Source organism: Ascaphus truei, chromosome 2, assembly GCF_040206685.1.
Source record: "Ascaphus truei isolate aAscTru1 chromosome 2, aAscTru1.hap1, whole genome shotgun sequence".
NCBI classification, from domain to species: Eukaryota; Metazoa; Chordata; class Amphibia; order Anura; family Ascaphidae; genus Ascaphus; species Ascaphus truei.
Window position 1 is genome coordinate 490013469 of NC_134484.1, and position 24235 is coordinate 490037703.

Sequence of the window (24235 nt, forward strand, 5' to 3'; positions counted from 1 at the left end):
TGGCAGTAGGCAGTGCTGCTCTGGAGGTTCCTTGATCTATATGTGTTGGATGACAGCTGTGCCTGTATACAAGAGAAAACAGAATTGGAATGATCAGTTTTTTTGGACAAATATACAGTGTAAAAGCTGTAAAAATGTTACAACAAAAATTCAGTTATCAAATGAGTTTATTCAGAGTGCACAAGTGGAGACAGCTTCAAAACAAAAAGCTCTCCCCCAGATAACACGGTATGCCATATATTTATACCCTAAAAACTAAAGCTCCACCCCTTTATGGGGGGGCTTGCACGTCACTAAATATGACACCATTTTGTAATACATAACAATACTAAAACTGATGTAAGTTTGCAATACATAACAAATGATGTAAGTGTGCATCACCAAAATTAACATAATCTTGTAATACATAACAAGAATTAAATGATACATACATTCTTTAAGGGGTTGAATGTGAGAAATGATTTCTATCTCTGAGTCCACGAGACACTCGAATGCAGAGAGGTCGGTTCTAATTCTGATCTCACTTCTCAAGACTTTACCTGGCACTTAAATGTGAGAAGTCTTCTCTAATTCTAATCTCAATCCTCAAGGCTGTATGCCCCCTCCCTTCTTCTGCAGCTGGGCTGGTCAGAGCTGGTAAACACTGAGAGCGAAAAATCTTTTAACCCACTATAACTTTCATACAGCTTTCATACAGACAGAAGACAAAATGGATGACACAAGCACAGCACATTACAACATAAATGACAGACAAGGACTAGAACAATAACAAGATGGCTGACAAAAATAGTCAGACAAAATGGCTGCTTTGACCCTAATGCTGTTACGTCAGACCCCCTAATGTCTCAACTTCGTCAACAGCATTTAGTATCAGCTCTTTCAAACCTAAATCATTAACCCCAAAGGAGGCAGAGAAGACAGGGGCACCAAAAAACACATATGGTCCATTCGCAAACAGCCACTTAATTTCAAACACTGCAACATTTTAATGGCTCAGGATTGTGTCACAACATAACCATCTAGAAAAGTATAAAGAGAGTCGGAGATTAGCAGCCAAACGACCAGTAAAGTCCCCATAGTGTAACATAGTAACATACTGTACTGTTCCATAGTATGAATAAAAAGCAGATACAGTACATGAGTGAGACTTTGATAAATGCTCCCGATACTCTCTCAGGTCCAGCAGTTCTGCTCCATACTGACACAGTCTCACTTTCCTATTTCATACGGTGAGAAGTGGGTAATGCAGAGGAACCAGTGCGGTAACTCCCCCTCACCTTACCCCCCCATAATAAATAGGGGGGTTTGATCCCTCACTGCCTCATTAATTTGTTCCTCGATCACCTCCAGTTTCTCACATTCAGCACATTTGTACCTGGCAGGACATTCTTATATAAAGGAATGCCTGGGGAAACACTGACATTTTACTCACTGATTATTTATTTTCCCCTGGTCTCTCAATGTCAGCACATGACATGAGGGAATAGGCTCTGCCCATCTGAAGGTAGGACACAGACTTCTGACCTGCTCACACCCTTATCAGCCCGTCCTATTATGACGGGATCACTGCTTCCCGACCCAGATCATTTCCAGCGGAATAGTTATATTCTGATACTGAATCAAAAGCTCTATTCTCTGTGTTATATCTGTGGAACGTATCTACACTTATATACATGTAGCCCCCTGTAAATAGCATGGGCTATACAATCTTCTTCCTACTGTGGTAAGTCCTGTTAAGGGCAGGCACCAGTAGTAATCATGGGTTTCCCCCCTTCAAAGCCCTGCCTAATTGATAGATGCAAGCCTGACTCTGCTGTAGGCCTGATGCAGAGGGGAGGTTCTGCTGACATCAGGAGGGGCAGGGCTGACTAAACTTATTTGCAGTTCCTGTGTGCTCTGAGTCTATTGGTGCTGGAGTGTCGGACTGGACAGTCAGACAGAGACATTAGCGAGGTTCCTGTGGAGTAGGGCCTAGTGAGCAATAGGTGGACCAGTGCCCCTCACCCTGCTTAGGGGGTGAGGGAAGAGCTAGCCCCACCCTGAGCGCCCTGGGCTGAGAGTGGAGGCAGGGAGCAAAGACCCCCTCTCAGACCATCCTGAGGGGAACTACTTGGAGGAAAGGAGAGGAGAGAGACTGTACGGCTGGGAAACCCTGTGTGGGTACACGTACGGTCATTGCTGTTGATGTTGCATGCTGCACGTCTGCTGTGTGCCTAGTACTACAATGAAGAGAGACATTGCCTTTTACCCACGACTATTGTGTGTACATTCGGAGTATCTACCCTGGGACCAGGGTTATCTTCTATACGGGTCCTTTCCCATATCCCTGGGAGTTATAGAAGATGGAGGCGCTGCACCACCACTAAAGACACCATGGAGGCTGCTACCCCAGAAGCCTGGACCTGTCTCCCCAATAACAACGCAGGAAGCTCAGGCCCTCCTGTTCCAAGCAGGTATGCATCACCCACACGCAAGTAATCTGCCCTCACGCACCCTAGCTACAGCAGATGAGTCTAGGGGGGGGGGGGGGGAATATGGGTTACATATACATAGAAAAATATATACTGCTGCGCTTGCACTGTTATACACAGAAAAGGGACGGTGCAATAATGAAGGGATTGATGTAATGTTCGGTGACTAACACACAACATACAAGACAAACATATAACACAAACAAAACGTGAAAAAAGAAGAAAAATTCCCCAAAGCAGATATTGCATATTCTACAGGAACCAACTCTTTGCTCTTCAAACTATAGACAAAAAGAAGACAGTGCGTCTCCCATAGCGTAATATTGTCAAACAACTCAAAGAAAAAAGAGTGGTGTGAATAGCGCTAAAGAATCAATTAAAACAAATAAATGGTGATTTAAAAGACAACAGTGTAAATATTAAATTAATTGATGAACAAGGCTGCCAGGAACATCTAACCCAAACACAGTTAGTGAGACACAAAAAAAAACAAATACAGACCGGCGCCTTAGAGTCCAATTGGATGGTAAATAGAGTCCAATAAGGGGCTTGAAATGTCCAATAATGGATGTTCTAGTCCAGTGGACAGCAGATTCCTCAGCAGCAAAAGTATTATGCCATGCAGGGAAGACAAGAGAACAAAATCATAGTGTAACACAGTTGGTTAAAACTTAACATATACAAACATACACAGACAAACACAAACAACACTTAAACAACACTAGACAATAGGCTGACTAATATTAACAGTTTTAATGAACTGTCGCATGGCAGAGTCGCCATTTTCGGCATCAGCACGAGGAGTGACCTGCAGGACTCCACATGCGGCACGCATCCATAAGCATCTACCGATCGATCCACTATCCATCTGCCTATATCCTGTGGTCTTGCTGTAAGTAGGATTCCGGTTTTAAAACACCGGAACCCGAACCTGCTCGTCACCAGTGTGCTGGATTTTATTATGTTCATTAAAACTGTTAATATTAGTCAGCCTATTGTCTAGTGTTGTTTAAGTGTTGTTTGTGTTTGTCTGTGTATGTTTGTATATGTTAAGTTTTAACCAACTGTGTTACACTATGATTTTGTTCTCTTGTCTTCCCTGCATGGCATAATACTTTTGCTGCTGAGGAATCTGCTGTCCACTGGACTAGAACATCCATTATTGGACATTGTCAAACAACTGTAATAAATGCATAGATCACGGCCACTCACAATGTTTAAAAAGAATATAGGCAAGGAACGCAATAGGATATTATGAACTTCACCCGCTCCTTCTCCGCTGCGATGTCCCATCTGGTGCCAAAACCACATGTGAGCGCACCGGTACACTCCCACGCTGAGACTTCGGGTGTGCGCGTCCGCACTATGCTCCCTATCCAGTCCAAGTCTCGCGACAGTGTTTACTGGTAGACTAGCTCTCAATGAGCTTCCCACGGGCAGCAGATTCACCACTAATATATATATTAGTGTTCGACAAAGCCGGTCGCCCACTCGCACCTGGTGAATTGAAATTGGCTCACGGCCAGTAGATTTCCCCTGCTCTGCAAAAAAAAAATCCCCTGCACAAAAAAAAATCCCTCTAGCTGATTGGCTGATTTGGCGTGACGCGGGATGGAGCTGCCAGCGCTGAGCCGTCAAGCCGCCCTTCCTTCTCTGCACGGGTGTGTGTTGTTCGCATTGTGTGTGTGGGGAGTGGGGAGATGGCTGTGATGCGGGGTATTCCTTCCCCCTGGTCCCCGGCTCCCTTGGCTGCCCGCGTGGGGCGGGAGATTGGAGCGCGTGTGTGTGTGTGTGTATGGGAGAGTGTGTGTGTGTATGGGAGTGTGTGTGTGTGTGTGTGTATATGAGAGTGTGTGTGTGTGTGTGTATGTATGGAAGAGTGAGTGTGTGTGTATGGGTGAGTGAGAGTGTGTGTGTGAAGGGGTTAAAATTATATGTCAGCTCTACAAGTCTCAGGGATTTCTCTTTGTAATGTAGAAGTAGAAACTGCCGGACAAACACAAGCAAGATGTAATGATTTTCTAATGCTTTGTCCAAAGACACAGATACACAACCTCTACAGAAACTAGTTATTTCTCACATTGTTAAACATGATATGTTATGTATTAACATGCCCTTGGTTTTCTGTATAAAAAGTCTGGGCACAACTGAATAGACTTTGAAGTGTGGAAGCAGCAGCCCTGTTGTCTGACTCCTATCTTCCCAAGCTCGTATTTGTCTGTGTTTCGGAGACTGCTAAACTAGTGCTGTCCAAATCTCCCTAGGTTGAGTGAAGTGATTCCTACCAAAGTAAAAAAGTAACGCTTTCAGTGTGTATGGGAGAGAAACTGAGTGTGTGTGTGTGCAGGACACCCAATTAGTCACCCTCCCCCACCCAGTCACTCACCCCACACACCCACCAAGTCAGTCACTCTCTCTCTGCCTCTGTTTCTCCCTCTGCCTCTGTCTCTCTCTCTGCCTCCGTCTCTCGCTCTCTCCCCGTCTCTCGCTCTCTCCCCGTCTCTCGCGCTCGCTCTGTCTCTCGCGCTCTCTGTCTCTCGCGCTCGCTCTGTCTCTCGCGCTCTCTGTCTCTCGCGCTCTCTGTCTCTCGCGCTCTCTGTCTCTCGCGCTCTCTGTCTCTCGCGCTCTCTGTCTCTCGCGCTCTCTGTCTCTCGCGCTCTCTGTCTCTCGCGCTCTCTGTCTCTCGCGCTCTCTGTCTCTCGCTCGCTCTCTCTGTCTCTCGCTCGCTCTCTCTGTCTCTCGCTCTCTCTCTCTGTCTCTCGCTCGCTCTCTCTGTCTCTCGCTCGCTCTCTCTGTCTCTCGCTCGCTCTCTCTGTCTCTCGCGCTCTCTCTCTCTGTCTCTCGCGCTCTCTCTCTCTGTCTCTCGCGCTCTCTCTCTCTGTCTCTCGCGCTCTCTCTCTCTGTCTCTCGTGCTCTCTCCCTGTCTCTCGCGCTCTCTCCCTGTCTCTCTCGCTCTGTCTCTCTCTCTCGCTCTCTCTCTGTTTCGCTCTCTCTCTGTCTCGCTCTCTCTCTGTCTCGCTCTCTCTGTCTCGCTCTCTCTCTCTCTGTCTCGCTCTCTCTCTCTCTCTCTGTCTCGCTCTCTCTGTCTCTGTCTCGCTCTCTCTCTCTCTGTCTCGCTCTCTCTCTTTCTGTCTCGCTCTCTCTCTCTCTGTCTCGCTCTCTCTGTCTCGCTCTCTCTCTCTGTCTCGCTCTCTCTCTCTGTCTCGCTCTCTCTCTCTGTCTCGCTCTCTCTCTCTGTCTCGCTCTCTCGCTGTCTCTCTCTCTCTGTCTCTCTCTCTCTCTGTCTCGCTCTCTGTCTCGCTCTCTCTCTCTCTCTCTCGCTCTCTGTCTGTCTGTCTCCCTCTCTCTGTCTCCCTCTCTCTGTCTCCCTCTCTCTGTCTCTCCCTCTCTCTGTCTCCCTCTCTCTGTCTCCCTCTCTCTGTCTCCCTCTCTCTGTCTCCCTCGTCTCTCGCTCTCTCTGTCTCTCGCTCTCTCTGTCTCTCGCTCTCTCTGTCTCTCGCTCTCTCTGTCTCTCGTTCTCTCTCTCTCGTTCTCTCTCTCTCGTTCTCTCTCTCTCGTTCTCTCTCTCTCGTTCTCTCTCTCTCTCGTTCTCTCTTGTTCTCTGTTCCTCGCTCTGTCTCTCTCGCTGTCTCTCACGCTCTCTGGATATCTTATTTACCCTATAGATCTTAACTGTTCTATACCTACACCGAAATAACCTATACTGCTTTTTCCAGTTCTGACTCAAGCTTCACACAGGAGACATCGGAATCCCCCCGAACCCATAAGACAGGTAGGGAACACCTCTCCAACTTATAACATTGCGGGAATGAGGGTACTTGGACATTGAGGGACTGCGGATCAGGCAAGATCCCAGGTGGGATTGCGGCTTTAGTTATTGTGAAGCGGGGGCATCCAGACACTGGTTAAAGGGTGCAGGAAACTAGTCATTCACATCTAGCTTTTTTTTGTAAATCCGACATTTACACACACACACACCCGTTTTGTGCAGAGCACAAGGTAAGCCCCGCCCCCGGCATCCTCTGACCTGCAGCCAAATTAGGCATTTCCTCCTGTCCATCTCTAGGAACTCAAAATTTCCGTAGCTGACCAACTTCGAGCACTTATGCAAAAAGGAAAAATACCAAACAGGACTAATAAGGATGATTTACTCAGGGCTAGAATCGGCGGGTCCACTACAGACCATAGTTATAATGACCAAATGGGCCAGAGACCTGGGGATGGAAATTGACAGAGAAGACTGGGAAGATATCTGGGATAATGTGGCAAAAACCTCCATCTGTACGGCCACAAAAGAAAACATATATAAAATAATATGCCAATGGTATCTCGCACCAAAGAGGCTAAAACAGATCTTTCCAGAATCCTCTGACCAATGCTGGAGGGCATGCGGCCAGGTAGGCGACATGGCCCACATATGGTGGTTCTGCCCGGCAATACAAAAATACTAGAAGATGATCCAGAAGATTATAAACGAGACCACAGGCTTAGAAATCCCCCTGTGTCCCCTGGTATACCTGCTGGCCAAACCAGTAGAAGAAATAAGCCACCCTATTAAGTGCCTGATATCGCATATTCTGACAGCAACCAGATGCACGATAGCAGCCGCTTGGAAAAACCCATTGTCTCCATCCAGGTCAATGGTAACAAATAGAATTAACGAACTGATGTTGATGGAGAGGCTCACGGCCTTCCTTAAACACTCCACCAAAAAATTCCACAAAATATGGGACCCTTGGCTAGAAGCCTAATAGAAGACAATATAGGCCAGATAAGTAGGAGTTCAAGTAGCTCGAGACCTAGGGTTGGGCCTGGAAGGAAGAGAGATAGACAACAGCAATGAGGAATCCTGACGAAGTATATTCTTATACGAAACGCGTAGGAAGGAAGAGGGCACGTTCCAACCCATTACCTATTGAAGTCTATTTTTATTACCAATATTGACGGTGTTCAGGACATTCTCTGTTCAACTGCAAAAGACACAACGTGAGAACTCTGACGGCGCCATCTGATGACGTCATCAGCATACGTATGGTGAGCCGGAACCGGCAAGAGAATCCTTCTCTCCGTGAAAGCGGCGGCTATACCCTCACTATACAGTGAGAGCTTCAACCTACTTGAGTGGAGGGTGTATAAAGACTGCCACCGGAGAAGGAGAGAGACCCGATCCAGCTGCTGGGCTGAAACAACTTGGTCCACGGTTGCAGTTTGCCTAGTGGTAACATGTCCCTTACATGTCATGCTGATATTTACTTTCTTTGATGTACGTGCAATACTTACCTGTTTAAAGCTATAAACACTTTTTAATTTACTACACTATGAGGTATTTTGCGCTGTTTCTCTTTTTGTTCTTGTATAGGCCAGATAAGTAGGAGTTCGAGTAGCTCGAGACCTAGGGTTGGGCCTGGAAGGAAGGGAGATAGACAGCAGAAATGAGTGACAGAGACTTGCTGCCCAGGCAGCCAAGCCAAACAGGACAAGATGATTGGTACCCTACCCCCCTCCATTTTATTTTCTCTTCATTTGTTGTTTCTTTCTTCCATCCTCTTGTCTTTTTTTATATTAAAATCTGATGTATAAATCTAAAATCAGTTTGGGTTCCACGGTTCCCTCATGAAATAACTGTATGTATTTACAATTGTTTGAAAACACAATAAAAAATGTAAAAGCATTAAAGAGACACTTGGGTTACAGAAAGTGTCCATGGAAAAGATGGCGATAGAATTACAGGATATACTCAAGAAACAGAGGTATCTCACGGATTAATTAAACTTGCACAAAACCCTAGAAGTGGAAGAGCTTGAAAGACTGAGAAATTAGATTACAGTTCTGCAGGGAGAGAGAGTATGCAAAGACTTTACGGTCAGTGGTTAAAACATTGGAGTCTGAAAAGATGAAGTTGGAGAAAAAAGTTACCGGATTAAAACAGAGTGAGGCTCTGCAGACCAGTAAAATGCAGGTTTCTCCAATACAAGAAAAGGTATTGGCCCTACCCAAGCGTCTGTATCCCAGAGACTAATACATGAAGACAAATCAAAACCAGGAGAACCCTTATCTGATGAAGCTGAAAAGATAGGATGTTCTATATAAATGGATGTAGAATTCGCTGCTCTGGTATTAAGTATATTGAGTTACATGGAAGAGGAGGTGGCAAAAAAACATTCTGCAGACCTAGAAAGCATGGTAATTGCCCCAAAGGAAAAAAAACAAAGTGACTGGTTGGAGTTAAAAGGTGCTTGGGAAAAGACGTCTCACCAAGGAGAACCAAGCCCATGGATCCAGCCGGAAGGTGGACCCAGAAAAGAGTGGTGGGAAGGTTGAAAACCTCTTCAATTGCAAGTCGAGAAAGAATAGGAGTCCAAAAGACTCCCTCGTGAGACCGAGCTAAAAATTGCATGTGTGGAATCGTGTCTGGCCTCGCCTACAGGCCGCTCCGTCACACGGTTACTACTTGCTAAGTTGACTAAGGGGTTAGTGGCCATTAGTTTGTTTTTTATTGTAATGTTGCTGCCCATGGAGGAAAGGGAGGAAGACTAGGGCGGCCTTCATCCCGGCAGGGGTAAGTAGAACTTTAATTTTTTATGCTGGCTGGATAATGTTTTATTTTTAATGGACAAATGAGCTATTATCCAGATCTTAATCATAGGGATTTTGTCCATTATTGTACTGTATGTGTTGGGGGTGGGAGGGAGGTTTTTTGGGGGGAAGAGGGGGTAAAGAATTCAGCTAAAGAAACGGCTAAATCACTTACAGACATGATAGGTTTTTAAACACAGAAGAGTGCAAGTAGGTTTGCTGTGCGGTCCAAGCTGGAATACCCGTAGGGTCCACAAAATACTGCCGAGATCCGTACATCAGACTCTGTTGCCTTCCCTCGGTAAAAACGGAGCCGTCCTGCTTCAATGTCACATGTCCAGTGACGTCAGCGCGGTTTGTGCTTCTTGCATCACTCGCGTGTGGGGCATAGGCTGGCAATGCTCGCACTCGGGATACTCTGTGATAGCTATGGAGTATCAGACCGGATTCACAGCTCGCAAGCCATAAGAGACACATCCCTACGCGTTTCAAGGATATTCTCCTCTCCGTCAGGGGCGCTGTCACAGTGAAAACCTATCACGTCTGTAAGTGATTTTTAAACATTTATTTTGCTGAATATATTAAACAGTCTTCACTATGGGCTTTGCGCTCTTATCTTTTAGCATTTATCTGGACCTATGGGTTGGATCCGGTGAAGAGAGCTGCATCGCTCACATGTTTTACAGTGTGTTTGTTGGTTTCATTTGGACACTATTTTTTAGATTGGACTATTTATTATTTATATATCTGTCTTTATGTGTGGGTAGATATGTAGAAAAAGGAATGAGCACTGCAGATATAGAAACCAGGCTGGCAGCTGGTAAAAAATATATTATTTATTAGGCATAACAGCCAAAATCTAAAAACAGCAGTAAAATCCTAGATCCTATCTCCTAGAAGGGGATTCTACTGCTGTTTTTAGATTTGGGCTGTAATGCCTAGTAAATAATATATTTTTTACCTGCTGCCAGCCTAGTTTATAGATCCGCAGTGCTCATTCCTTTTTCTATATATCTACTTTTTTCTCGGACTGACAGCACGCAAAGGAGCAGAAGCCTTCACCTCATTGTCAGGTGTGAGTATACCTCGCTAATGTTTAGTCAGTAACTTTGTTCGCTATGTCGTAGCCAGTGTGGTGCACCGGAGTTAGTCCGTTGACTTCGGAGCTGCGGGAGTGGATGATTCAGACCTGCGGAAGAACGGTGAATGCAGACACTGCGCGAAGATGGACAAGCCTTGCAGTGTACCGGTACAGTCTGCCCATCTTGGAGCTACGGGAATTGAGGGCATAGGCTTGCGTTAGTGTCTCATGGATGCGGACTCCACACAAAATACAGTTAAGGGCAGCTGCATTCCCTTTTTCCAATTATCTGGACCCCAGGCAGCATTGAGCTAACATGGTTCTTACCAGTGAAGCCTGCATACTACGGGGTGATGGGAGTAGACGGAGCAGCCGCGTTGGAAAATACCGGAGACACTGACCTCACGCCACAACATACAATGTTAGCTGCACATTTCCCCATTCAGAAGAACTTCGGGCAGTTTTACAAGTGATTATACTCTGTTACATGCACCACACAATACTTGGCTACTAAATATATTGGACTTAAGATTTGGCTTTAAGAACTGTTCCATACTATTGATTCATCCCTGTCTGGGACTTATTGGATAATTCATAGGATCCACACCTGCGCTGTTCGCTATTAGAGCATCCATTTGGGATTCGTTTCCCTCATTCATGTGTGGGTAATCTATTTGTGATTGTAACAGGGACTTATCCCTGTTAAAGACCATGCCTCTAAATCCAGCAGCAGGCTGGTTAATTGCACAGGCAAATCAGCCAGACTCCAGCTGGCTGATAACGACTCTGTTAGAAAAAGCCTGTTCTGAGAAACAGGGAGGAGATTTTTCCTTACTCCACACTGGACTGACCAGAGGAACAGATGTCTTGAGCTGCAGAAGGACTGTATTGTATGCTGATAGCAAGACAAGGGGACCAGACCTCTATACCTGGATCCTGATATTTCTATAGCACACAAGGGTGCTGACCCAGGAGAGCAGAGAGGCCTTCCCCTACAGCTACAAGATACAGATAAGACTTTCTTATGGGACTGTTATATATCGATATCTTTGTATAGATATATATAGGCTGGTAATCAGCTTAGCTAACCACCCAGTTAGAGAGGGCTGTACTACATGTGTAGATATCCTCCGAAGTGGAGTAGGTTTTTCTTTGGCTTATTTTGAATGTTTTGCTGTGTTAAAGGGACAGGCGCAAAAATGCCTAATTTTAGTTTCACTTTAAACGGTCTCCATTGCGTACCTCTGCACACGTCTCTTACATATGGTGTCAGAAGTTGGGATGAGAGGTGGCCCTTGAATTTCAAAGGGGCCCCGGAGACTGCCTGTGAAAATGTGTGCGCTTTTGCCTGCATAGTTCCTGCAAACAGTCTGAGCAACAAAGCAAAGAATCACATGCAGCAGTGACCAGAATTAAAGGGCTACACATCCAGGCGGGAAAACTACACTGCACTGAAGAAAGCCACAATGCCACAGTTGGACTGGGAGGACTGCGACAGACGGTGACCCACACAAGGGACTAATGCTGTGACCAGAGTCTACCCCACCACTGGTGGAAAAAACAAAAACCTGGGAATTTAAAATGGCCACCCAGCTGAACTCAAATAGCCAGTTCAGTAGGATACAGTGAAATTGTTCCTCTGAACTGGACTTTGTAGCTCAGTCTGAGTTGCTCAAAGAGAGGTTCCTCTCCAAAGGGTACGATTGTGCCATGGTTGAGGAATCTTTACTTAGAGCTGCTGGGTCAAACCGTAAGGATCTTCTTTTGGCCTCCAAAAGTAAACGGGTAGGTAAAGGCCCCTTTAAGAATAATATTATGGATGGACGTACTGTCCATTCCACGAAATACAGTGAGTCCTCTGGTTCCATGGAGGCTATGTGAGGATGCGGGGATCGCGGCGCTCACAGCGCGACCCCTCCTCACCTCCGAATGCCCCCGCTGCCGTGAGACGGCTTCCTCTCCTCACCCGACCTGCTCCCGCTGTGCGGGGGCACCCCCCTCGTTCCCGGCGGGCCAGCGCTGCCCCGCGGCCTCTCAGGGCTCTGGCGGTTCCCTCTGGTCCCGGGCGCGCTCTCCGACCTTACAGAGCGCGCGCCGGGCAAGGATAATTTATTCACTGCACTAGCAGTGAAACCACGCCCCCAAATCTCACAAAGGCTGCCACTTAACCCTAAAGCTCCCCACCTGGCTGCATATTATAGGAACCAATCCAGGACAGTTCCTCATGTTCCTCCAGGACTGCCTCTGTTCCCTATTGGTCAGCCGCAATATATAGTACCTGTCTTGCCTCTCTCACATCGCTCGACATAGTCTCTGCTTACGGACGTCTATTCTGGCTTTCCCTTTACTCTTTGTTATTCAGGTTGCGACCCGGCTTGGCGGACGTTCCTCTCTGGCGCCACACTGGACATTTTGCTAGGCTGTGTAGTTACTGCTTTACATTGTGGACACACTCCCGCTAACCTGTCGTTTATCCTCCATTATTGGGCAATATATTAACTCCACACGCTCCGCTTTATTTCTTCTAAAATACTGCATTGGTCTATGTTCAGGGCCCTTCCTGGAGCTACACACTAGAATTTTTTGTTGCTTGTGCTTAATCCGTTGGTGTCCCCAGACCAGTCCCTCCCCAAAGAGCGTGTGTGGGATTGCACTTCCCACAGTGTGTATGGCCGTTGGTGCATATGGATGCAATACCTCCCTGGTCTCAGTCCAGACTTGGCCAACGGAGCAGCTGAGTCCGTGGATCCACCGCGAAGCTGCGGCGACAGGATCGCCCGCCTCAACACTCCTGCAGCCTGCCGATTGGGTCTCTATTTCCCGGAGGGTCTGCCCGCCACTCCGGCAACACCCGGAAGCCCAGCGGTATCCTCCCCCGCAGCTGCGGTAAGGGGGACCAGGGGGTGAACCCGGTTACACATACTCTATATTATATTGTGTTTCTGTATTTCTGCCATACCTGATGAAGGACCCCGAGAGGTTAGAAAGCTTGTAACATTTCAACTACTTGTTGGTCTAATAAAAGGCATCATATCCCCTCCTCCCTCTCCCTCCTGTTACTGCAAGCAATGTTTCATGGATTCCTACAGCTAATAGTTCTGTATCACCGGATCTTGTACCTTTCTGTTATCTTTGTGTAGCACTGTTTACCCCTCCCCTCTCTTGAGACCAAGACACAGCACCCACCTCTATGCCTGGGGTCACCCTGCTCTCCACAGCTGTGGTTCTGCACTGCAGATTGGGGGAGGGAAGAGAGCTCTGTGTCTCACTTCTACATCTCCAGTTCTGCCAACCTTCCCCTCTTCCCCCCCCCCCTGTCCCAGACACATTCTTTAAAGCTAGGACATGAGAATGCAGCAGATATTTGGGACATCAGAACATATTGTCAGACCAGGACTGTCCCCGGGCAAACGTGTCAGCCTCACACAGAGAAGCTATAGCCCATAACACACACACAGGATGCTGCCCCTGTGGTAATGAAGGAGTTAAACTCCAACCAATACTCCCTCAATCTAATTACTTTCTAACTCTATTTAATAACTTTCCCAATCTTATCCTCACTGATTCCTAATGTTAATTCCCAATGTAAAATAACCCCCATTATCTCCCAGTCCCTGTGATACAGGAGGAGTAACCCCCCCAGTGCCAGAGGCTCCCCCTCACTATCAGAGGCTCAGCCTCTCAGGCTCCTGTGTGTAAGGAAGCTCAGAACAGCACTGGGATAATGTGCACAGGTCACACAAGGGAGGGGAAGGGAGGAGGAGGAAAGCACTTACCCAATAACACAGGCTGAAGATCTCTGTGCAGCAGGGGGTGGGCAATGTGAGGGGGACACAGGAAAAGGGACTTAGAGGCTGCAGAGCCTATTCCTCAGTGTGTCCCCCCCTCAGTGCCTGAGATGTGCACTTTATCCCCCCCTCACTGTGTGTGTACCTCCTATGGAGGGTGGGGGGAGCCCCTGTGATCTCTCAGTCCTTCCCTGTGGGAGTGACCTGGATTCCCCCCTCAGGATGTGGGACAGTCTGTGCTCAGGATCAGTGTTTCCTGCCGGAATCAAACCTCACACACCAGGACATCCGGCAGCAGCAGCAGCGGGACCATAGAGAGGGAAGAGGGGAGGCCAGAGCGCCTCTATCCAGCTCCTCCTGAGCTCATATGGAGCAGTGACCCCTGGTGGGCTCCGAAGCAATGTGCGGTGAGCGCCCCCTGGTGAGAGCTGCACGTGGTGCTGGCTGTGGGCTGGTGAGAAACATAGTGACAATCTCACCCCCATCTCCCACTGTATATAGTGCCGGCTGGTGATATACTCTGTGCTGTGTGTGTAGTGCTGTCTGTTGATATACTCTGTGCCCGTGTGTGTAGTGGGGTCTAGTGATATACTCTGTGCCCGTGTGTGTAGTGAGCTCTGGTGATATACTCGGTGCTGTGTGTGTAGTGAGGTCTGGTCATATACTCTGTGCTGTGTGTGTGTGTGTAGTGACATCTGGTGATATACTCTGTGCTGTGTGTAGTGAGGTCTGGTGATATACTCTGTGCTGTGTGTTGTGATGTGTGTGTGTAGTGCCGTCTGGGGATATACTCTGTGCCGTGTGTGTAATGACGTCTGGTGATATACTCTGTACCCGTGTGTGTAGTGACGTCTGGTGATATACTCTGTACCCGTGTGTGTAGTGACGTCTGGTGATATACTCTGTGCTGTGTGTGTAGTGAGGTCTGGTGATATACTCTGTGCTGTGTGTGTAGTGAGGTCTGGTGATATACTCTGTACCCGTGTGTGTAGTGAGGTCTGGCGATATACTCTGTACGCGTGTGTGTAGTGAGGTCTAGTGATATACTCTGTACCCGTGTGTGTAGTGACGTCTGGTGAAATACTCTGTGCTGTGTGTGTAGTGATGTCTGGCGATATACTCTGTGCTGTGTGTAGTGACGTCTGGTGATATACTCTGTGCTGTGTGTGTAGTGCCGTCTGGTGATATACTCTGTGCCGTGTGTGTATTGAGGTCTGGTTTTCATGTTGCCATTGTCAAAGACTGAGACACCCCTATTGGACTTCCTTGCCTTGCCTGAGGTGTACGTCCCTGTTTCTTATGCTCCCACTATGGGCACGGGCATGCTTATCTCTGCTTGTTCTTTGGTGCCTTCTGCGTCCTCTGTGGATGCCAAGACTTCGGACCTGATGCTCTCTAAACCTCATATGCCCAGGGATGCCGGCCTCTTATCGTTTGCTAGTACTACGGCAGAAAACTACGTAAACACTCTAACAGTCACACTCAACTTGCTAGGGATAACGGGCCTGGACTGCATCAAGAGAACTGTATCAGAATCTTTCAGTGGATCCTCCCGCCCCCCACCCTCACTACCCAGTGACCGGATTTCTTTTGGAGTAAAAGATTCTCACAAACCTCTACGTGCTTATTTGACCAATACCCTTGCTCTTCCAGGATGCTTCTCTGCTACATCCGACCAACTATCAGCCTGTCTTGTACTCTGGGACTATCACTGAAGATCTGGCATCTGCCCTTCTGTCAGTTCTTTTCTGGACTCCTCTGTTTCCCCACAGCTCTGGATCTCCAAACCTTTTTGTGATGCTTTCTACGTGTCAAGAGTTGCAGTACCACCCTTCTCACGTCTAAAGATGGTACTCGCTAATGAACTACTGGACTGTGGCAACACCAGGGTTAATCAGGCCTAAATAAAGGTGTTATACCCGGCTGATTATCCCCCAACTCGCATGTGGAATGAAGGGGTTAAAAGTATTTGCACTGCACTGCTGCAATTGCCCTGTCCCAGCCTTCTTAACCCCCATTTACAGGCTATTCCCTACCTGCTGTAATAGAAGTAAATGCAATGCCTGCTATATTCTTTTGAGACACAAGATGGAGTAGTGAACACTGAAGCCAGCACTGATTGAAGAAGCGTTCCTGCGGTTAGCGGTCTGTTTGAAGTAGAGGTATCCATTTCTATCTATTTGACCCTGTTACCACAAGTCAATTGAATAAGTGGCTTGTGGTTGGACTGGAAGTGCTTTTACCGATACAATGTATCCGTACCTCGTTAGCCCTCAGAACTTGAAAGGCAGTGGGTCAATTGACGTGAGAAGTAGGTCAATTGATGTGGGAACTTGAGATCCCACAAGAAAGCCATTTCAATGAAGCAGGCTAACTCGCATACGGAGGCACCCAGCACCCTGGTTTTTGGTGTGCAAGTATACATAAATCAAACATGCACCTACACATACAAATTACAGTTGTGGTACCCAGAACTTGATGTTTTAATAGTGTGTAAAAATGTGAGTTTAAAATGTACAGGCAGGAACTGTTTTCTGTAAGCCCGGGAAAAACTTCTTTGGCATGTAAATATGCTAAGGGTGAATGAGCTGAGGGTATTTTCCTTCCTGCATTTCAAAGAGGTCCCGCTAAGTGGGAGCCTCTAAGTCTAGGGGAAATGCTGGGATGAAAAGCCTCAGAGGTCCAAGGTGTGGCCGGGATGTTGCAAAGTACCAGATCCCGGCACCCCCCATGACACATTCACACCTTGGGGACAAACTCCAGACCCAGGGTCGCCAGGGAAGGGGTGTATTTCAGGTATGCAAAGTTGCATGGGTGTCAAGCGGTCACATGCGCTTTGCAAACCGGAAAGCCTTTTTGCCCGGTTTTGCAAACTGCGGGCAAAACGGAGATTGGTGGGTGAAATATTCACACGGAAGGGATTGGGTGCACAAGTTAAGGATACCCTTGATCAGCCTATAACGGTGCCCGCCGGACTATCCCCAGTTTGATCAAGATCCGATTCATGATGTAACTACGCTTTACGCAGGACTTCGTTCAAGCACAGCGGCAGCAGTTCCAGTACCCAAGGGGTTAAAACTATAGCAACCAAGAATTTACCCCAAACTACGGAATTCGTTAGCCATGAGGACTCCCGAATGAATTCCTACGAACTGTAACGAAATACTTTGATTTGGCGGAGTTATTAGGTCGGCAACTTGCGATCTACTGTAGCCAAACGGACTTTAAATCAGAGACTGCATTTCTTGCGCTTTCGTTCAAAGGACAATTTATTTCACTTCCCCATCCCAGTAAGTGTTGTATTAAGTGTATTCTGAAGTTGTCGTGTATTTGTCTAGCAAGGAAATAAATCAAAATTTATTTTGCTTCTCGTTGTGTTCAATCGAGTACCCAAAAATATAAAAAGTGTTGATAAGTTCTGGTCCACCGTGACCTGCACTATGGGTCTTTTTCCTGCATAAGATACCAGACATAATTCTATGTCGCCCAGATCTCTGGGTGATCCTGCCCCTGCTCGCCCGGAGTTCTCGCCTGAAGGGGGGGGAGTACTGTAAGGAATCCGCTCCTGGGTTTGGCTGGAACTCTGTAACGCCTGTATGCCCGCAGACCTGGCCAGTCCCCAGTACTGAGGTGGGTAAGGGTATAACACGCACCCACAGCAGTGAGGGCGTGCCCGGAGTGTGGTAATGCGTTGCCGGGCCTGGTAAGAAAGGGTTAACGTATACTTGCAGTGTCCGGGGTGCCAGAGTTCGGATAGTAATGTCTGTGTGCCAGAGTTCAACGATAGGAGAGAGCAGCGTAGTGATGTCCGTAAGCCAATGTTCGAGGGTTGGAGAAAGCAGCGTAGTGGAGTCCGTAAGCCAAGGTCCAAGGGCAGGAGAAAGCAGAGTAGTCAGTTCCAAAGCAGAGTTCAAGCCAGGGGAATCCAAACAGGAGCAGGGACAGGAACCAGCGCTGAAACAAACAAGGGAGCTGGGCATAGAGACTGCACACACAGGGATCACAGGAAAGCTATGCAGAGCAATGAGCTAGAGCAGGGGGGCGCAAACTTTTTTCCCTGCGCCAACCTGCCGGCTGTCCCCTCACTCCCGCGCCCCCCTCCGAACCCCAACTTACCCGCGCTCCGGCGTAATGACGTCACGTTGCCATAGCAACGTGACGTCACATGACCTCGCCGCGTCATTTTGACGCCGCGTTGCCATGGCGACACAGGGAGGAAGCCGTCGGAGCCACGGTAAGTTAGGTTTACAGAGGCCCTGCAGCTCCCCCGGCACTTAATTTAAGTGCCTTCGGGAAGCGCGCAGGGCCTCTGTAAACCCCGCGCCCCCCGTCGGCAGTGTCGCGCCCCCCCTGGGGGTCGCGCCCCACAGTTTGCACACCGCTGAGCTAGAGGACAGACTGGGGTTATAAAGGAAGGAGAACCAATAAGGGAGAGAGGAGGAGCAGAGGGTTGAGTGAGAGTTTGCAGGGATAGGTCTGAGAGAGCAGGGGAGGAGACAGGGGAATAATTAAGAGATATGACTTGTAAGCCACGGGGGGCGGAGCTAGAGTTTAGGGAAGGCAAATAACTGGAGCGTGTGCGCGCGCCCTCTGTAAGGGTACTATGTGCGTGCACCGCGCGGGGGGCACCCGACAACGAGGGACGGAGAGGCGGAGGAGCCAGGTAAAGTGGATGCTGGGGGAATAGAGACACGCCGGGGACCGCGAGTGCCGCGGAGGGGAGCAAGTGATTATGAACGCACGTCAGGGCATGGCGACCGCGCCGCAGAGGAGCGGCCGCGAGGAAAGGAAGGGGGAGAGTGAGTATGCCCGGAAGAGGGAGGGCTAGAGGCAGTAGAAACAGAGGTGACGGGGACACGCTGGGAAGTGCGAGTCCCCCGATCCGTCACAGTATCCCCCCCTTGAGGATCGGACTCCGGACGATCTTGCCATGGCTTATGCGGGAACTTCCGGTCAAACTGCCTAAGGAGCGTTGGAGCGTGAATGTGGTGGGACGGTATCCAAGAACGTTCCTCCAGTCCATAACCCTTCCAATGGACAAGGAATTGTAATCGGCCTCTGGACCAACGAGAATCGAGTATGGAGTGGACTTCATACTCTTGTTGTCCTTGAATGGTGACAGGGTTGGGTCTTTGAGGACGATCAGGAAAGTGAGCATTTTGGATGACCGGTTTGAGTAAGGACACATGAAACACCGAGGGGATCTTCATGGTGGGGGGGAAGTGCCAATCGATATGCGACCGGATTGATCCTCTCCAGGATTTTGAAAGGAGTTCGTTAGTTACACCTACACATATACACATGTACCTGGTCTCATAGGTGTCCCAGAGGGGTTCATACCCTGACTATTAGCGTTTTGTGTCCTGCTATCTCGAATACAATTTGTTGTCTGAGATTATTCCAACGTACAATCACTGACACGGACGCCTGTTCTGATAATTTAATTTATTTTTAATGCACAATACACAACGATTTGGTAACATATGTTTTATGTAATTATATTAAAAGTTAAATTTTATATTAAGTAGGTGTGCAGTATAGTGAACTCTTTCATTCATTTTGTGTTTTCCTTCCCCCCTTTTTCTGATTCACTTTTCAGTTCACAGTTTGCACCCACTTTTCTGATTACCATATATTTACTCGTTATTTCGCTTCAATTGGTGTGGTTTTGTGATCACTCCCTAACCCTAGTGCTTTCTCTAGGGTGGAATTCTAAATTAATGAAGAAAGGCGATTCTTGCGTAGACTCATTTTTTAGAGAGTTAATAGCAAACTCGGCCCACGGTAATGGATCCACCCAGTTGTCTTGAGATTTGGAGACGAAACATCTGAGATACTGCTCCAAGGTCTGATTCATTCTTTCCGTTTGACTGTTGGTCTGGAAAATAGAAGAGAAATCCCAAGTCTCTGGGAAAATGCATGCCAAAACTTAGAAATGAATTGAGAACCTATATCAGAAACAATTGAAATGGGAACACTGTGTAATATGAAAATTTCTTTAGAAAATATGTCGGCCAAAGTAGCTGAATTAGGAAGACCCTTGAGGGGTATAAAGTGTGAATGCTTGGAAAACCTATCTACTACAACCAGGATGGTATTCATTCCTTTAGAATTGGGGAGTTCCACAATAAAGTCCATAGAGATATGTTTCCAAGGCTGTTCCGGAATGGGGAGAGGCATGAGGAGACCGGAAGGTTTGTGACGGGTGGACTTACTCTGGGCACAGCACTGGTGAAGTTGAAAATGTCCTTGTTCATCTTAGGCCACCAAAAGGTCCGTTTGATAAGATCCGCTGTCCTCTTGAAGCCTGGATGACCGGCCGATCTTGAAGAATGCCCCCAAAGTAGAATCTTGTGGTGAAAACGTGGAGCTGCGTACAAGCGTCCCTCTGGCACCCTAAATCTCCTGGGAATGTGAACCTGGGCTTTGTTGATTTCATCCAAAACATCGAAGTTGTTGGCGGAAATTATACATTTGGCGGGGAGAATAGATTCAGAGGATTAGTTAGAGTCGTTCTCCGTAGCGAACTGGCGAGAGAGAGCGTCCGCTTTAATATTTTTGGTGCCGGGAATGTAAGAAATGGTATAATTGAAACGAGAGAAGAACAGTGCCCATCGAGCCTGAGGGGATCCTAATCGACGAGCCCCCTCAATATACAGTAAGTTTTTGTGATCTGTGAGGATGGCTAAAGGCTCCTTGGTACCTTCGAGAAGATGCCTCCATTCCTTGAGAGCCAATTTAATGGCCAGTAACTCACGGTACCCAACATCGTAATTTCTCTCAGCCGAAGAGAACTTCCGAGAAAAAAATCCACACGGATAAAGTTTCTCCTGGTGGGAGGATCTCCGAGAGAGTACTGCACCGGCTCCCACATCGGAGGCATCGACTTCCAACGTGAAGGGAAGAGAAGTATCTGGATGCCGAAGGATGGGTGCAGACACAAAGGCTTTCTTGAGAAATTCGAAGGCTTCTAAAGCTTCGGGAGACCAAGTTGTCGGATCAGCACCCTTCTTGGTTAAGGCAGTAATAGGCAGAGCGATGGTTGAGAAATTACGGATGAACTTCCGGTAATAATTGGCAAAGCCAAGGAAGCGCTGTACGGCCTTGAGAGAATTCGGCAAGGGCCAGTCGAGTACAGACTTCAATTTCTCTGGATCCATAGTAAAGCCTTGGTTAGAGATAATATAGCCTAAGAAGGCTGTGGACGTCTGATGGAACAGACATTTCTCCATCTTAGCATAGAGGCGATTAGCACGAAGCCTAGAGAGTACCAGTTTGGTATGGCGAATGTGCTCCTCTAAGTTCTTAGAGAAAATGAGGATGTCGTCCAAATATACGATAACGAACGTCCCCAAAATGTCCCGAAAGATATCGTTCATGAACTCTTGGAAAACAGCAGGAGCGTTGCACAGCCCGAACGGCATCACTAAATACTCAATGTCCAGAACGCGTGTTAAACGCGGTTTTCCATTCATCCCCATCACTTATACGAATAAGATTATAAGCCCCGCTTAAATAGAGTTTGGAGAATATAGATGCTCCTTGTAGACGGTCGAAGAGTTCAGAAATTAAAGGGAGAGGGTAACGTTTTTTTACCGTAATTTTGTTAAGCCCACGAAAGTCGATACAAGGTCTTAGGGAGCCATCCTTCTTCTTCACGAAGAAGAAGCCCGCCCCGGCGAGGGAGGTAGAGTTACGGATGAATCCTTTCTATAAATTCTCTTGGATGTACATTGTCATAGCTTCTGTCTCTGGCACAGATAAGGGATACGACTTTGATTTAGGAAGAATAGTTCCAGGAATTAAATCAATAGGACAATCGTAGGGGCGGCAATACCTCAGCTTGAACTTTGTTGAAGACATCTAAAAAGTCGTAATACATCGTCGGTAGAGCGGACAAGTTAGAGAAAGTGGTGTCCAGACCGGCGAGCACGGCCGCAGGAGGAGGAGTAACCGCCTTCTCTGAGGGAGTAAACCATTGGATGGGTAACACATCGGTCCAATCTATACGCGGATTGTGAAGCTGCAGCCATGGCAATCCTAGAATAACCTGGACAGTAGGGGAGTGAAAGACATCGAAGATTATTACCTCATTATGGCCATCCGCGGTGGTTAAGGTAAGTGGAATGGTCTCCCAAATGATGAAGGCTGGTTGAAGCGGGCGTCCATCGATAGCCTCCAGGCCTATGGGCGATCTCCTCTTGACCAGTGGAATTCGGTCTTACAGGCGAAACTGTGATCAAGAAAGTTACCACCAGACCCAGTCGATGAAAGCTTTCACTTCTATTAGAAGATCAGGACCCGCCAGCGTTACAGAGAGCAAAAGCTTTTTGGGTAATTCCTCAGGGAGAGAGGGGCAAGGAGAGATTATACCCAGTAGAAGCCCCTCTACCTTTACTGGGCGTTCCCGTTTCCCGGCTTCAGACGACAGTTCCGGAGCTGATGTTCAGTGGAACCGCAATAGTAGCAGAGACCCCTCTCACGACGTCGTACTCTCTCCGCAGCCCGAGGTTGTTGGCTACCGATCTGCATCGGTTCAGGAGCATCCAACGCAGGGAAGGGCGAAGGAATAGACCTATGAGAAACAGACGGAGGGAGGAGAGAATGAGAGCAGTGAAGCTTGTGTCGTCGTCCTTGGGTACGTTGATCCATACGGATGCTGAGTACAATGAGTTCCTCCAGGGAAGAAGGCCGTGCGTGAGCTGCGAGGTCATCCTTTAGAGTGTCGGACAAACCGTGCCAGTATGCTGCGGCAAGAGCTTCGTCTTACATTGGGTCTCGGTGGCGATGGTGCGGAACTCCACCGCGTATCTTGCAGCTAACCTCCGAGCCTGCGTGATATGGAACAAAGAAAAAGCAGCAGTTTCCCTACATGCGGGTGTATCAAACACCTGTTGAAACTCATGCCTGAACTTGGGATAGTCGGGTTAACTCAGGTTTGCGTTCCCAGAGGGGAGAAGCCCAAGCGAGGGCATCGCCAGTGAGTAAGGCGTAAATGTAGGCCACCTTGGTGCGGCCGGTAGGGAAGAGGTAGGGGGACATCTCAAATTGAACCTCGCATTGGTTCAGGAATCCTCGGCAAGCGAGGGGGTCCCCATTGTACCGGTTGGGGGGTGGTATACGTGGTCCTGGCTTATTTATAGCCACAGGAACAGAGGGTGACGGGGTAACTGGGGTTTCCTGGAGAGACAGATTGGCAAGTTGTTGTGACACGGTGGTCAGTTGATTACTGACAAACTGCAAATGTTCCACCGAAACACCTTGGCCCACCTCAGGGGGTCTGCATTTGTTTGTTTCTGCATAATGTAACGCCTGTATGCCCGCAGACCTGGCCAGTCCCCAGTACTGAGGTGGGTAAGGGTATAACACGCACCCACAGCAGCGAGGGCATGCCCGGAGTGTGGTAATGTGTTGCCGGGCCTGGTAAGAAAGGGTTAACGTATACTTGCAGTGTCCGAGGTGCCAGAGTTCGGATATTAATGTCCGTGTGCCAGAGTTCAAGGATAGGAGAGCGCAGCGTAGTGATGTCCGTAAGCCAATGTTCGAGGGTTGGAGAAAGTAGCGTAGTGGAGTCTATAAGCCAAGGTTCAAGGGCAGGAGAAAGCAGAGTAGTCAGTTCCAAAGCGGAGTTCAAGCCAGGGGAATCCAAACAGGAGCAGGGACAGGAACCAGCGCTGAAACAAACAAGGGAGCTAGGCATAGAGACTGCACACACAGGGGTCACAGGAAAGCTATGCAGAGCAATGAGCTAGAGGACAGACTGGGGTTATAAAGGAAGGAGGACCAATAAGGGAGAGAGATGAGGAGCAGAGGGTTGAGTGAGAGTTTGCAGGGATAGGTCTGAGAGAGCAGGGGAGGAGACAGGGGAATAATTAAGAGATATGACTTGTAAGCCACTGGGGGCGGAGCTAGAGTTTAGGGAAGGCAAATAACTGGAGCGTGTGCGCGTGTCCTCTGTAAGGGTACTATGTGCTTGCACCACGCAGGGGACACAGCGCCGCGGGGGCGCCCGACAACGAGGGACGGAGAGGCGGAGGAGCCAGGTAAAGTGGATGCTGGGGGAATAGAAACACGCCGGGGACCGCGAGTGCCGCGGAGGGGAGCAAGTGATTGTGAACGCGCGTCAGGGCATGGCGACCGCGCCGCAGAGGAGCGGCTGCGAGGAAACGAAGGGGGAGAGTGAGTATGCCGGGAAGAGGGAGGGCTAGAGGCATTAGAAACAGAGGTGACGGGGACACGCTGGGAAGCGCGAGTCCCCCGATCCGTCACAAACTCATCCTTACAGAGCTATGGAGTTTCCAAACAAACCCTCTGTGGCG

At 48.2% G+C, this 24235-nt stretch overlaps 1 protein-coding gene across 1 annotated transcript in view; it reads right to left on the minus strand.

Annotated features, from left to right (window-relative positions):
- Window positions 1-19126, minus strand: part of LOC142488321 (uncharacterized) — a 43696-nt gene extending 24570 nt beyond the window's left edge. Inside the window, exons 1-6 of the mRNA XM_075588687.1 lie at window positions 18846-19126; window positions 12826-13009; window positions 7054-7218; window positions 6499-6573; window positions 540-643; window positions 1-62 (exon numbers count right to left, since the gene is read on the minus strand). The exon at window positions 1-62 is cut by the window's left edge and continues 507 nt beyond it. Of these exons, the coding sequence (XP_075444802.1) occupies window positions 1-62; window positions 540-643; window positions 6499-6573; window positions 7054-7218; window positions 12826-13009; window positions 18846-19126 (871 nt within the window). The remainder of the gene's footprint in view (window positions 63-539; window positions 644-6498; window positions 6574-7053; window positions 7219-12825; window positions 13010-18845) is intronic.
- Window positions 19127-24235: the final 5109 nt, after the last annotated feature.